Here is a 15,499-nt window from a genome sequence, read left to right on the forward strand (position 1 = left end):
CATTTGGAAAAAAATTGATTCACGATAGACTCCACAACTTCATCATCCTCTACACGCGGCCGAGTACTATTTGAACCTGCAATTGCATTATGAAGAAAGATTTTCTGATTGTGATGAAGTTAGAGATGGATTGTATACTTGCATGGATAGGATGTTGTCTTCTGATGATCGTCTTAAAGCAGACATCCAATTGGACTTGTATAATAAAGCTGAAGGAGAATTTGGAACTCCAATAGCAAAACGAACAAGAATGTTGCGAACTCGGGTAAAATTTTCTTCTTGTAAACGTTCTTGTAAAATTATACTAGCATTCATATTTTAAAATTATATATGATCCTGTCCGAACCAGGAGCCAACGGACACTGGGCACGTGGCACTCCCTACTGAATCCTCGAGCGCTCCGGCGAACCTGCAGCAAAACCGAGCCGGGAGGGGTGTCCCGACGACGGCCCTCCAACGCTCAAGTCAGGCGAGGAATAGCAAAAAAGTGGCTTTTAAGTAGGAGACCCTCGTACCTCCGATGAAGAAATGGAGGCCTTATATAGACCTCTCGAAGAAGCCTAGGCGCACCAGTCAAAGCAACCACCTGCCTTCGACCATGCCCAGGTATGGGTCTGTCAGAAGGGCCATGCCCAGATATGGATCTGTCAGGAAGACGTCCATGAGGCCATACTACTACTGTAGCAACCTTCCCCTGATGTGACGGCAAGATCCTCCATCGTGTGATCTTGTGTACGGCCTAATCATCAGACATGCTTCTGCTGACATCCCATAATCCGTGCCGAGCGCATAGGCCGCTCGGCCACCTTTGTACCCTCGCCTCTATCCTGGCCGAATGGACCACCCGATCGGCCCTTCGGTCCCAGCCGAGCGGACTTCCGCTCGGCCCTTCGATCTTCCTGCCTTGGCGTCGGAAACCCAAGCCCATGGATGGGTTATCTATAGCTCCGCTCGGACCATTATTCGCTGGGCCAGCCCTCCATCCTTCCTTAGGCTGGGACCCTTCAGAGGGTGGGCCCTCCCTTCTTACCGCCGGATCACTTGCCTTCCCTTCAAGTCTAGTCGAAGGAGGCAGTGAGTCCGACTGACTGGACTATGTGTCCGAGCGGGCGTTCGTCGCCTTTCCGTTGCTTATAATATTCGTGGGGCCGTTCGGCCCTTCCTCCAAATTCAGCCGCTCGGCTCTTCGTTATGGTGGTCTTGTCGCTCAACAGGAATGTTTGCTTGTCCAAATCTTCTTGAAAATCACACAAATCCTCTCCATTAAGTCGAAGCATGCGCAGTATGGGCGCATTAATTGCGCTTGGTGACAGAGCGCCACGTGTCGACCATTGTGTGACGGCGGCGTCACTTACGATGGGACGCCTCCGTTTAAAATGGACGACCCGATGGCGTCCTTGTTTCCCGTGACCTGGATCGGACGGTGGAGGCCCATCGACTTCGGCCGTATAAAGCCTTAGCCCTCCTCCGCCTACGCATCTTTGCCCGTGCTTTGCCCCCTGCCTCTTCTGTTGCTGCGGCCTCCGGCGATCCAGCTCCTGTTCTTCGGCAGCTACCATCTCACCGGCGATCTTCTCCGCCCATCCCCTTCTTAGTGAGCCTTCTTTCCTCGCTTACCAGGTCTTTCCTAACCGTTTTACCTCTCTTTCGTTGCTATCCTTTTGTCTCTTCGAGATGGCGAGCTCTTCTGACCCCTCTACCCATGTTCACGGTCCATGGTATATGAGTATGGAGAGTCGGTTTGACGAAGAGGGCGCTCGGCGTCTGGTTCGGACGTACGGGATCCCAGATGACCATGAAATAATTATAGCCAGCCCAGCCGATCGGCCCCATGACCCGCTGACCGGCACCATTTGTTTCTTTCTAGACCAATTCCAGGGCGGCCTTAGGTTTCCCACCCATCGATTTATTTTGGAAGTTTGTAACTATTTTCGTATCCCGCTCGGTCAACTTGTGCCGAATTCCTTTAGGCTGCTGAGCGGGGTGGTCGTCCTCTTCAAGCTGCATAGTATCCCCCTTGACCCCAAAATATTCCACTTCTTCTTCTACCCCAAACAATCCGAGCCGGGCACTTTTATCTTCTAAAGTAGAATAAGCTTTAGATTTTTTGATAATATGCCGACCTCCAACAAACACTGGAAGGAGTTTTTCTTCTATATCCGATTTCCCGAGCGGCCAGCATTCCGAACCAAATGGCAGACCGCTGTGCCGCCTCAGCCGGAGCTAGGCAAGTTCAGAAGCAATCCAGCTTATCTCCATGCGGCGAACTGGTTGTCCGGTCAGCGATACAAGATCGACCAGTTGCTGCTCAAGGGGGTGTTGTATATTTTCGGATTGTCTTCCGTTCGGGCAAATCTACCTTTCCGCATGAGTAAGGATTCTTTACTTTCTTACTCTTTTTTGTCTAACTGATTTTAATTTCTTTTACTGCAGCTGAAGTCATGTGGCGCTCCAAGGCTACCGCTAATTTGAAATTAAAGTCCGTGGAGATTGAAGCGGCCACCAAGAAAGAGCTCGCCGAGCGGGGTCTTATCCCCAGCCGCCCGGCAGACGCAGCAGAGCGGGGGGCGCCCCTCGGCGCAGCGGAGGTTGCGTCCGGCTTTTCCCTCGGCGAGCCGAGGTTCTCCTCGGCGTAGCCGAGGATGTTCGTCCGAAGTGTCGAAACGTTCCAGCCGTCCGCCGACCCAAGAGGCGGAACCACAGGCGCCAATCGACGTGACTTCGCCGGATCGCACGCCATCACAGATCGGGACCCCTGTGGTTTCGCCCACCGCACAGTCCTCCGGCTCTCCTCCCCGAACTCGCCGCCGCTTACGTCGGTTGGGCGAAACTTCCACCATAGGGGAGTCCTTGCATCAGGCGGCCGCGACTGAAGAAGCGCCGTCCAGCCATCCGACTATCAAGACTACCCTCCGATTCCCATCGGAGGAATATTTACTATCAGCCGATCGGCCATCGAGCCCTGTCCACGAAGTAACCCTGACGGGTCCACTCGCCAAGCTCTTTGAGGACGCCCAGATTCAAGTGGCCCTCATGACGCCCAAGCAGCTCGGCGACAACAATATGCAGCAGGCCACTCAGGTAAATTCATTTTTCTTCCTGTACCATGCCACTGTTTGGTTACTGACTCCATTATTTCCTTTACAGCGCTGGGCTGAGCAAATCGCCACTAGCCATCGGCTAGCCGAGTTGGAGGATCTCCTGGAAAAACTTCAAGTATCGGGAGGTCCCACGGCCGAGCGGGAGAAACAAGCTCTTGAGGCCGAACAGAAGAAGGCTGTCGATCTGGCTGCAGAGGTGGCCCGACTCGAAGACTTGGTGAAGAAGCGGGACGGGGACGTGAAGCACGCCAATGGTCGGAAGAGGCGAGCAATTGCTGATCTAGATAAAATGAAAGTCGAAGTCCGTGCGCTAGATCAGCGATCCAAGGATCTGGAGGCCCAGCTGAACGCCGAGCGAGAGGACCGTTCGGCAGAACGCACAAAGGCTGCGATGGACTTGAAGGCCCTCCAAGATTCCTTAATCGCCTCCCGGGCGGTGCTCAAAAAATATAAAGAGGGAGAGCCGAGTCGCTTAGCAGCAGCGCGCCAGGAATACCTCCATTCGGAGAGGTTCGGCGTAAAATTCGGTGGCAGCGTCTCCTCTACTTTCGCCGAAGCGGTCAAGGTCGCCATGGCGTACTTCAAGAGGGGTGGCCACCTGCCTGAGGGAATGCATATTCCCGCCTCCGACCTGGCGGCCATGATCGATGATATCCCGGACGCCTTTTTTAATTTTGAAGACCCTGAGTGAGGCGAGTTAAGTGCTTTCTGTATTTCATCCGCTCGGCGGATGCAAAATTTTTGTACGTGCCGTTCGGCCTAATTTTTCCTTTAATGCAACGATGCCCATCTGCTTTTGTCTTCTTACTCATTATCCATAATATTCTTTTGTTTGCTTAACGTGTATGCTTAGAGTCAGTCATGCTCTTAAGCGTTCACCGTCACGCGTCCGATCGGCTTTGCCCATTGCATAAAGTCCGGCGGGAGGCCTGTCGCTGCGTATTTTGCTCGATGTTCGTTAAATGCATTGGGTATTTATAGTCGCGGTCCGACTTGATTTTAACGACGGTGCTCGTCGGTAGTCGGAATAGCGTCGTCGGTAGCGGCTCTCGATCTTTAACGACGGTGCTCGTCGGTTTTCGCTCGGTTTTTATAGCGAGCGGCTCTCGATCTTTAACGACGGTGCTCGTCGGTTTCCGCTCGGTTTTTATAGCCGGTCGGTGCGGCTCTCGATCTTTAACGGTGCTCGTCGGTTTTCGCTCGGTTTTATAGGTTCGGCTCTCGATCTTTAACGACGGTGCTCGTCGGTTTTCCGCTCGGTTTTTATAGCCGGTCGGCGCGGCTCTCGATCTTTAACGACGGTGCTCGTCGGTTTTCCGCTCGGTTTTTATAGCCGGTCGGCGCGGCTCTCGATCTTTAACGACGGTGCTCGTCGGTTTTCCGCTCGGTTTTTATAGCCGGTCGGCGCGGCTCTCGATCTTTAACGACGGTGCTCGTCGGCGCGGATGTTTATAGCCGATCGGCGCGGCTCTCGATCTTTAACGACGGTGCTCGTCGGTTTTCCGCTCGGTTTTTATAGCCGGTCGGCGCGGTTCTCGATCTTTAACGACGGTGCTCGTTGGCGCGGATGTTTATAGCTGATCGGCGCGGCTCTCGATCTTTAACGACGGTGCTCGTCGGTTTTCCGCTCGGTTTTTATAGCCGGTCGACGCGGCTCTCGATCTTTAACGACGGTGCTCGTCGGCCTTGAAGGCTAACTCCTTACCAGGTCGAGCGACCTTGGCCTTCATATCTTATCTCGCGTTTGGACAGTCTTTGTGCCCGGCCGAACAGCACGGGTCATTTGCTTGCGAATATAATCGGCTAGGGGGCCTTCGCTATTCGGGCGCCTGGCTCGGATAATCCATATGCCCCTTCCACCCAGCTCGGAGAACGTACTCCTGGCCGAACGGCTCAGGGTCTGCTGCGTCGAGCATTTTGGCTCGGATAATTTATCTCCGTCCGAATTGTTCTCTTGATTTTTCGTTTCTGCAATTTAAGTATTCAGTCGAAAAAAGTACACAAGATGATTTACATAGGCACACCTTTCACCCGGGTGGAGGTGGTTCGCGCCCACGGCTATCTGGTGGCGACCTTCCTCGTCTTCGAATAATCGCACCGAGCGAGCTTCTCGATGATTTTGAAGGACACCGCCCACGGCTTGACTTTGCGGCGTCGCCGACTTTCTTCCGACAAGGTCGCCGACACGGAATGATCGGGAATACGACGCTACGGTTATAGTTTTGCCGTTCGTTGATGATGCGCCGTCGAACGGATGCTTTGCCCTCTCCTCTTATACCAAATCCACTCCATGTTTCTCCTTTCGGCGTTGTCATCATCGTAGCTCTGGATCCGGCTTAACTACGCCGACTTCGACCGGAATGACGGCCTCACCGCCGTACACCAAATGGAGCAGTGTGACTCCCATCCCTTCTTTTGGCGTCGTTCGGATGACCCACAAGACGCCTGGCGTCCGGCCAACTTCCTCCTAAATGATCGAGCCGAGTGCGCAGAATACGGAGAATTTCCGGTTGGCAGCTTGACCGTTGCTTTGAGGATGGGCCACGGATGTGAAATGTTGCTCAACGCCGTAGCTCTTGCACCATCCTTTAACATCTTCCTGTGCCGCCGTTGCCGGACACTAGTCGGCGAGGGATGCCGAACCGACAAATGATGTGTTGCGGATGAATTTTTAATCATTTGCTCGATGATCTTTGCTAGCGGCTCGGCCTCCACCCACTGGAGAAGTAGTCTACCGCCACTAGTAAAATTTCCTCTGCCCGCCATTGGAAATGGACCGACAATATCCATTCCCGTTGGTCGAAGCAGGCGAACGCCTTCATTTCTTGGGTCGGTGGGAGAAGTTGTGATATACGGCATGAAAGGCGGTAGATATTGAGCGGCATCTGTTTGTAAAGTTGGCGAAAAGTATCCGGCCAAGATGTCTAACGAGCGTCCGCCCGGATGACCCCCGCATGATCCTTGATGTACTTCCTGGAGGATGTAAGCTGAGTCCTCCGAGCTTACACATTTCAGCAACGGGCGCGAGAAAGCTTTCTTGTAAAGCTGATCTCCGATGAGTGTAAACCGACCGGCTCTTCTTCTGAGGAGCTGGGCTGCATATTCATCTGAGGGTGTGGTGCCCGAACGAAGAAATTCTATAATAGGTGTCCTCCAGTCGCTTGGAAACGTGAGGCCTTGCATCCGATCGACGTGCGCCACCAGCAGTACTTTTTCAATTGGTTGCTGAATGGCTATTGGTGTTATTGAACTCGCGAGTCTGGCTACATCGGCTGCCTGGTTTTCCGTTCAGGGATCTTCCGTATAAGAACCTCTCGAAAAGTGGCTTTGAGTTTTTCAAAGGCCTCAACGTAGAGTTTAAGCCGAGCACTATTGATTTCAAAGGTGCGAGAGAGTTGTTCAACTGTGAATCCGAATAGAGAGTCACCCGACCAGCACCCACCGGCCTGCAATCCGGCTATGAGGGCCTCATACTCCTCCGTTGTTGGTAGCTTTGTAATCCGGTAGGACGGATAGGTCATCTTCTCTTCCCGAGGTGAGAGCGTGATATTCCAATCCCACTTCGAGCCGAGTGGAGGACCCATCCACATATATTCTCCACGTAGCTTCCGGCTCCGGCCTTTGCACTTGGTCACAAAATCAGCCAAGGATTGGGCTTTGATCGCCGGCGGGGCTGATATGGATGTCAAATTCACTCGATTACATCGAGCCGTCCGACGCTCGGATTCAACAAGATACTCTTAGTGGATTCGTCCGGACAACGATGATGGTGTCGCCAAAACATACGGTCGAAGGCGCGGCTAGAACAAAGCAAAGGCCAACTTCTCGAGCCGGTGTAGCGAGATTCAATCTTTTAAAATGTGGCTTAGAAAATACACGGCTCTTCACCGCTTGCCCTCACAAGTGTTGAGCCTCATGCTCGATCGATGACAAATAAATATAAAGTGACTCACCCCGATCGGCTTGGCTAACAGGCGGAGAATTAAGATATGTCTTCGATTCTTGCCTGGTCACATTCTTCATCCCACTGGAACTTAGTAGCCTTGCGAGATCTTGAAGAATGGAAGGCTCGGTCGGCGGTTGAGATGAATCTGGACAAAGCGGTTATCCGACCGGTTAACCTTTGCACTTCTCTTGTATTTCTTGGGGTGGCGTGTCTGCAGGGCTTTCAGGATTTGCTTGATTCCCCCTCGGTCACTATGTACCCCAAGAAACGCCTCCTTTTGCTCCGAACAGACATTCTGGGATTTAGCTTGACTCCATATTTGGCGCGTTCGGAAGGTTTCTTCCATATCCTCGACAAGATCGGTCGCTCGGACGGATTTGATAAGAATGTCGTCCACACAGACTTCGCCCGATCCGCTCCTTGAACACCTTGTTCATCAAGCGTTGATAGTGGCCCCGTTCTTCAATCCGAACGGCATCACATTATAGCAATATGTCGCGGCTGGCTTACTTTTCTTGATCTTCCGGGCGGCAGATCACGATATCCTTGGTAGGCGTCGAGCATGCAATTAATTCATGCCGTAGAGTCCACCAACTGATCTATCAGGCGGAGGATAGAAGTCCTTGGGCGTGCTTTGTTCAAGTCCCGAAGTCAGACTCTCCACTTGCCGCCCGGCTTGGAGACTAATACCACGTTAGCCAGCCACTCGGGAACTGCACTTCATGGCCGGCCTCCGAAATTTCTCTACTTCCGCTCGGATGATTGCATTCTGTTCATTGCTTTATCGGCTTGGCGTCCGGTCGGACGTCTGACTCGTCTTCTGTTATGCCGCGAAATTCAGGCGATTCGTATGTCGACGACGAACACATCATGATTTAGTCGGAGACATTGGATCGACTCCTCCTTCGCTTCTCCTCCGGATCGAGGCAACAAAGTCGTGGCCTCCGATCGGGTCGGATGAATCTGCACCTCCTCTTTTCTTCATAAATTAAGGCGGGTGGCTTTTCGGTGATAGCATTTACCTCGATTCGAGGCGCCTTCTAGTGGAGTTGGATTCCGCTCGGACCATCTCTGCCAGCTGGTCTCCCGTACCTCTCCCACCTTGTCTTGACGGGAACTTCATCTTCGGTGGAAGGTTGGGGCGACCGCTCGGAATTCCTTGAGCGCGGTCGTCCCAAAATGACGTTGTAAGGCGAGGAGAATCGACCACCACGAAATTTATTGTCTGGTCCTCTGGCTCCTCTCCCAACGAGGTAGCCATTGGATTTCGACCGACGCGCCGTTACTGCGAACCCGTGAGCGGGCGTTGTCGTGGGTAGCGGCTCGGCTCGATCGATTTCGGTGATCGAATGCCTTCTGAATATGATGTTGACCGGGCTCCCTAATACGCGATGAATAGTGTAATTTGCTATTACCGCTTTAATGAACAGAGCGTCTGAGGGAACTTGACTCCCTCTAAGTCTCCGGGCCCGAAAGTGATTTCCGGTCCACTGGCCCGCTCTTGGCTACAACCGACTGCGTGGATCTGCAGCTGCCGGACGCCCGCCTTTCTGGCTCGGTTGGAGTCTTCTCCGGTCGGCCCACCAGCGATGACATTAATCTCGCCTCGGGAAGTGTTGTTTTTATTTTCCTCTTCACGAGCGGATGGTTGGGACCGTTCTCTGGACGCTCGGCGATTCTCTCGCCTGGGTGAGCGATGCCGATCGGGAGTCTGTTGCCGTGGCCTATCAACTCGCGTCCGATCGGCTTCCTGAGTTCTTTGTCGCCGATCGGCTGAGGTAGATCGCCGTACGGCATTCCGCGGCACAGGGTGAGCCACGAAGGGCAGACTTCGACAATCCCTGGTGTTGTGCGTATCCGTCTGGTGGAAGGAGCAGAACATCGGGGTCCATCTCCTCTTTGGCTTGCTTCGAGCGACAGCTACTTCTTGTACTTGGGACCTTACACGAGGGGATCGGATTGCTTCTGCCCTCGGTCCTCTAGGTGGCTGCTGAGCGGTGCCCGCTCTGTTGGAGTTTCCTTTTTCCGGGCGGCTTGCGCTTCTTCCACGTTAATGTATTCGTTGGCCCGATGTAGCATATGATCATAATCTCGGGGCGGCTTTCGGATGAGCGACCGGAAGAAGTCCCCATCCACAAGGCCCTGCGTGAAGGCATTCATCATCGTCTCTGATGTGGCCGTTGGGATATCCATCGCCACTTGGTTGAATCGCTGGATGTAAGCTCGCAGCGATTCTCTCGACTCTTGCTTGATGGCAAACAAGCTGACACTTGTCTAGCGTCGGCTCCTGGCGAAGTGGTGGAGGAAGGCCGTTCGGAAGTCCTTGAAGCTAGTGATGGATCCGTCCGTGACCTCCGAAACCACCGTTGAGCCGATCCAGAGAGTTGTAAGGAAGGCGGCGACTTTACTCCATCGTATATTGATGGAGTGTAGTGTTATCAAACTTACCGGTGATCATCCGGGTCCGTTGTTCCGTTGTACTCGCCGATCGTCGGAGGCACGTAGTGCTGGGTAGAGGTCTCGTAGAATAGCCTCGAGAATTGGCGATTGATCCGCTCGGGAGATGAGTCCGGGGAGCTTTCCTTTTACATCCCGCCTTGGCATCTCGTCGAAGATGATCCCTATCTCTTGGTGGTTCGACTTGAGTGCGAAACAAGGCTCGATGGAATGCGACGGTGGGTGGAGGTGCTTCCGCTCGGCCACCGACGCAGATGTTGCTGTTGCTCGGGCCGCTTTGCTTTTTTTGTTCCACAAGTTCATGGCCCTTATCTCGACGAGCTTGAGTTCTTCCGTCCGAAAGCGCCACCGTATGTTGTCGTCCAGCCTCCATTGTTTCCGATCGGATGCGGGAGCGTTCCAGACGGCGCGATTTGATCTGTCGAACCGAGCCAGCGGACACTGGGCACTGCACTCCTCAGATCCTCGGCGCTCCGCGAACTGCGGTAAACCGAGCGGCGGGTGTCCGTGACGACCCTCAGCCTCAGTCGGCGAGGAATAGCGAAAAAGTGGCTTTTAAGTAGGAGACCCTCGTACCTCGATGAAGAAATGGAGGCCTTATAGACCTCTCGAAGAAGCCTGGCGCGCGGTCAAAGCAACCACCGCCGACCGCCGGTATGGAGTGCATCGGAAGGGCCGTGCCGAGATATGGATGCATCGGAAGGCGTCCCACGAGGCCATACTACTCATGTGAACCTTCCACGATGTGGCGGCAAGATCCTCCATCGTGTGATCTTGTGTATGGCCTAATCATCACATGCTTCTGCTGACATCCCATAACCCATGCCGAGCGCATAGGCCGCTCCACCCTCCTCGCCTATCCCGGCCGAATGGACCACCCGATCGGCCCTTCGGGGCGGACTTCCGCTCGGCCCTTCGATCTTCCTGCCTTGGCGTCGGAAACCCAAGCCCATGGATGGGTTATCTATAGCTCCGCTCGGACCATTATTCGCTGGCCAGCCCTCCATCCTTCCTTAGGCTGGGACCCTTCAGAGGGTGGGCCCTCCCTTCTTACCGCCGGATCAATATACATTCTTGTAATTTTTTTTAATGTTAATACTTATTAGTCTTGTGGTGGGAATGTTTTGGAAGTAAGACACCCGAGCTTACTACATTTGCAATTCGAGTGCTTGGTCTCACTTGTAGTGCTTCGGAATGTGAAAGAAATTGGAGTACTTTTGAATCGGTGAGTATTCTAAGTTTCTAACTCTACTTGAATTTTAATTGTTTTATAATTTTCATATCATTGTTTATTTTTAATTTTTATATATATGTTTTCTTCTTTGTAATATTAGATTCATACAAAAAAGAGAAATAGGCTTGAACATGCAAAGTTGAATGCGTTGGTGTTTGTGAAATATAACTTCAAGCTTAGGGAGAGAAGCATTAGGAGGAGAGACAAGATTGATCCCATTGTAGTTGATGAAATTAATTCGGATGATGAATGGATAACTGAGAAAGAAGGTCCAGTTCTCCCTGTAACTACTAAATGGCTTGAAGATGATGAATTATTTGAAAGTGATCCTATTGTGAGTGTGCCGTTGGCTACCTTTGAAAGTCTTTTCGACTCAGATAAGCGAATCGAAGATGTTGAGGATATAGTTGAAGTTCCTCTTACGAATTCAAAAAAAAAAGAGTTGTTGAAAATTCAAGTAAGCACTAAGCATATGCAAATTATTTATTTATATCTACTTCACCTATAATTGATTCTTAAATGTCGTATCTCTTATATAATAGGTGGAAGCAAAGACAAACAAGCAAGGTTGAGTCTTGTTGATGTGGAAGATAATCATCTTGATGCTGAAAATTATGGAGTAATTCCAACAACTTTTGATAGTTGAAAATTTTCAACCATAGACACTATTGATGATGATAGTGATATAAAATTGGATGATATTGATTTTTTTTAGGTTATGTTGTTTTAATTATAAGACTTTTTAAATTGTTGTTATGAGATATTTTGACATGTAATGAATTATTATGATTAATTATAGGTTATGGTATTTTTATTTTACTTATATAAGTATATTTTATTTTTTTTAATTTAAACATTGACGTGCACGAAAAGCTTGCGCTATACGCTTCGCTATTTACGCTACGCGATGACAAGACAAAAACGTTATGAACCAACGCTACGCGATTTAATGCAGTCAAGATTGTTATTGATAACTTGCTTGGGCCCGTGAAGGAAGCGGGCTATGCGATTTCCTCACATTACCTCCACTGTTTGAATGAGCTGCCCGGATATAAAGAAAAGAGAGTTCTGCCACTTTCCTTAGGAACAGTGAACGTGGGAGAGAAAGCAAGCCAAAGAAGATCCTAAGGACCCTGTAGACAACTTGAGGTTATCATTATTTTAGATCAAATGTTTGCTGAAAATGTACAATAGAATTCACAGATACAACAGAATGTTCAGAATTAGTAAGCCAGCTAAGGAACGGCGCTCCCCAACCTACTCAACAGGCTTCTTACCGACTTGTGAAACATCTGTGGTAGGAATTTTGAAATGGAAGGGTATACTGAGAAAAATGTCGAAGTTCCAGTAAAAAAAGTAACTCATGGGTGCATTTTGATAAATTGCCCAAACTTTATGATGTCAGCTAGGCATACTTTAGCATTAGTAAAGAAGTATAGACCAGTGTCTCAGGTAGTCAAGAAATAATAGTTACTTGGAAACAGAAAAGTGAAGGTAAGTGAATTGGATGGAAAAGTAGAATGAAAGAATTACTTTTTCTTTCATCTTATTTACTTGGATGATAAGAGAGTTCAGAAGGTTGGATAAGTGGAAGTTATTTTTTGGTTACTCTGGAGGGACAGTCAAGGAAAGAATGAATGCATTTTAATGGAGTTTGATCAGTACAAAGAAAAGTGAAAAAGTAAAATAGTTTTTCCAATTTTCGCCTAGTCTTTTAGAAGATAAATTTCAAGGGAAAGAAGAAACACCAATCCTTCTTTCCTGTCTCCAAGTTCTTTTAGTTATCTTCTGTTCAGATTTTATCACTTGTAGTGACGGTTGTTGATGCGAGACTACTAACCAAGACATTTGGAATTTTGTATATTTTGTGACAGTTAGGGCAATTTATAAATTATAATAGAAAATGAGGAGGAACTATTAAAGATGGTTTTAATTCTAATCTCTAATTGCACGTTGGTGTTTAATTAGAGTTAGTGGTGTTAGAACTTGCCAGAAAATGCCAATGAAAAAGTTTATTGGAAATGGGAGAAAAAAAGAGATAGATTCAGAGATGACCTTTAGTTCTAACTTTTTTCTTTTTCATTAAAATTATTTCGTGGGTATATGTATTTTTTTTACTATATCCATTCAAGATTAACCTGCAATTACAAAGAATCACAATAACTGCCATGCAAATCGTATAGTTTCAAGTATATTATGGAAATATACGCTCCAAGTTCATGTGCAATTGTTTGGTAGGGTTCTATTAAAAATATAGTTTCTGAGCTTGCTTAGGTTTTGATTTTCAAAATTGAATTAGGTCCATAGCAGTTTGCAGATAATAAATTTTAATGTGATATAAAGAAATCAAAATATCAAATTGATGAAAGAGTATTAATAGAAAGAGTTTGTCTGATGGAGAGAAATTTTAGAAATTAAAGGTTTTATAAATGCAACTGAAACTGATTATGCAAAATGTAATTTATCAATGAGAAAAAAAGGAAAGGGGAGCTTTGGCGCAACGGTAAAGTTGTTGTGTCACAAAGGTCACTGGTTCGAATTATGGAAATAGCCTCTTGCAAAAAGGCAGGATAAGGCTGCGTATAATGAATCCTTCCCTAGGACCCCGCATAGCGGGAGCTTTGTGCACCGGGTTGTTTTTTTTTTTTAATCAGAAAAAAAGGGGATAGTTAGGTTGGATCAATTAGAAATATTTCTGATTTCCCTTAATGTGATATTGATTAAAATATCATTAAAAGTAAAAAAGAGTGAGTGTTTTAAAATTAAATGAAGCTTTCTTGTGTGCTTGGCATGTGCTCCTTAGTTTAAAAGGAAAAAAAAAACATACTATGGCACAACTAACAATATTTTATAAATCAAGTGCTCAGAAAGTAAAGAGCAAAAAAAATTAATTTTTAATAGTTTTGAGTATTACTAGAAATAACTTCACTGATTAGACAAAAATATTTGTACCTGGCATCGATTTGTTGGGTATCAGTTTATTGTTGTTTATAGAGATAATTTTTTGTTCTATTTTATCATATTAAGTCTCATTTTAAAGGTGGTTTGAGATTTTGGATTCTAGGCTGCCTTCTGACCACCTTGTTTTTATACTTAATAGAATGTTTGCAACACTAGTTTTACAACAACCATCTAATTGCATAATTGTTTTTTTAGGTACTTCCTATCCACCCGTTCTGATTAGTTTATTTTTGACTCGTCTCTATTTCTTACAATTTGAGTCATTAAAATATGGACTAAGATTAATTTTATACTTTTTAAGTAATGGGAAGTGGAATCCATCTTCTTGTAGTTATCATTCGTAAATTCACAAAATATATGGACTATATGCTATATTCAGTAAATGGATTTAATCATTTAAGCCTCTCTCGGTGTATATATTACCGTCTAGTGCATAATCTATCTTTTCTTGCTTCTTGCAGTAGCAGCTGGATCTGGCATACCAGTGTGGTTTGAGCCGGTGTCAGTTAAAAAATCTACAAGAATCTCAAGCATTGTGAATTATGTGAGTAGTATAATCAAGTCAACATTTTCTTTCTATGATGAGATTTATTCTAGTATGCCTGCTGATTCTATTCATCTTTACCTTCGCAGATAACTTATGCTTCTCCTAATGAAATTGAGCTTATCGCAATGGCAAATTCTTTACTGCCTGAAAAAGAATTCAAATTTCAATTGGATCCCAATGGAAGCAAAATGCATTCGGTGGAATCCTTATTTCAAATGCTGAAGCCTGCGATTTCTTTTGTGCTTTGCAAAGGCATCAAATGTCTTGTTGTAACGCTTGGTCAAGCTGGTGTTTTCCTTTGTTTTAGAGACTGGCCGCAATGTAAAATCCAAGACCTGAAGAGCAGCAAGTTGGCCAGCTTTAGCAGTATGCCGCATGCGATTGTTGATGAAGGCCAGCTGGGAGTGGAATTTCAGGCCTACCATTTCCCCGCACTCAACTCATCTGTAGTGAACCCCACTGGAGCAGGTGACTGCTTGGTTGCTGGAGTCATTGCATCAATCTGCTCTGGTTTGGATCTAATGCGAAGTGTAGCCATTGGTATCGCCGTCGCGAAAGCTGCAGTCGAGAGCAAAACAAACGTTCCGGCTGAATTTAATATGAAAGATCTAGCAGGTTTACTTCCAAAGACTTGAAATAGGTCTGCATACAAGTGACTAACAATTTGTTATTGTTTCCCATTTTGCAGGTGAAGCTGAGTCTATTCTATCTGGTGTAAAACATCTACTAGTTTGAATAAAAATTCTCAATTTACAGAAGTTGAATTGGCGGATCATTGTGATACTGCCCTTCATCGTGCGCATGCTCAGATGAGGTTTTTTGCCCTTTTCTTTGGAATATTGTTGAACTTCTTTGGCGAGAATGTATGAATGTATGAACTTCTTCGCGCGCAAGCTCAGACGAGGTTTTACAGAAGTCGTATGTTCTCAATTTTGAAGTTCTACTTCATTCAACTGTCTCAGCTGAATGTAGAATGTATTTAAGTTACAAACTCTGAATATGCCATTTTTAGAGTTGAGATTTGATAAACTGTTAGAAATGATCATTCTTCTTCCAAAATAAACTGCAGTATGTTTTTTAATACGTGCCAAATTAGCACGCTTAATAATTAATATCCTCTATTCGTTAAGTATACTTTTTTTTCCCTAAAAAATGCTTCAATAAATACGAGTATTTGAGAGAAGGGCTCAAAAGCCTGAAACTTATAAAATGTGTAAGACTCATTAAGGTTTATGTTTACAAGGTACTTTATC

General features: G+C 47.4%; 1 protein-coding gene across 6 annotated transcripts in view; it reads left to right on the forward strand.

The window, feature by feature from the left end:
* LOC122015230 (pseudouridine kinase-like) overlaps positions 1 to 15,285 on the forward strand; it is a 30,896-nt gene extending 15,611 nt beyond the window's left edge. For 5 of the 6 annotated variants that reach the window (XM_042572005.1, XM_042572007.1, XM_042572006.1 and 2 more), the window contains 3 exons: positions 14,161 to 14,243; positions 14,333 to 14,861; positions 14,935 to 15,285. In XM_042572005.1, coding sequence (XP_042427939.1) covers positions 14,161 to 14,243; positions 14,333 to 14,861; positions 14,935 to 14,981 — 659 coding nt within the window. In that variant the 3' untranslated portion in view covers positions 14,982 to 15,285. The remainder of the gene's footprint in view (positions 1 to 14,160; positions 14,244 to 14,332; positions 14,862 to 14,934) is intronic. The other variant, XM_042572003.1, reaches the window with a different exon arrangement.
* The last annotated feature ends 214 nt before the right edge of the window (positions 15,286 to 15,499 follow it).

This window comes from Zingiber officinale, chromosome 8B (assembly GCF_018446385.1).
Source record: "Zingiber officinale cultivar Zhangliang chromosome 8B, Zo_v1.1, whole genome shotgun sequence".
Lineage (NCBI taxonomy): Eukaryota > Viridiplantae > Streptophyta > Magnoliopsida > Zingiberales > Zingiberaceae > Zingiber > Zingiber officinale.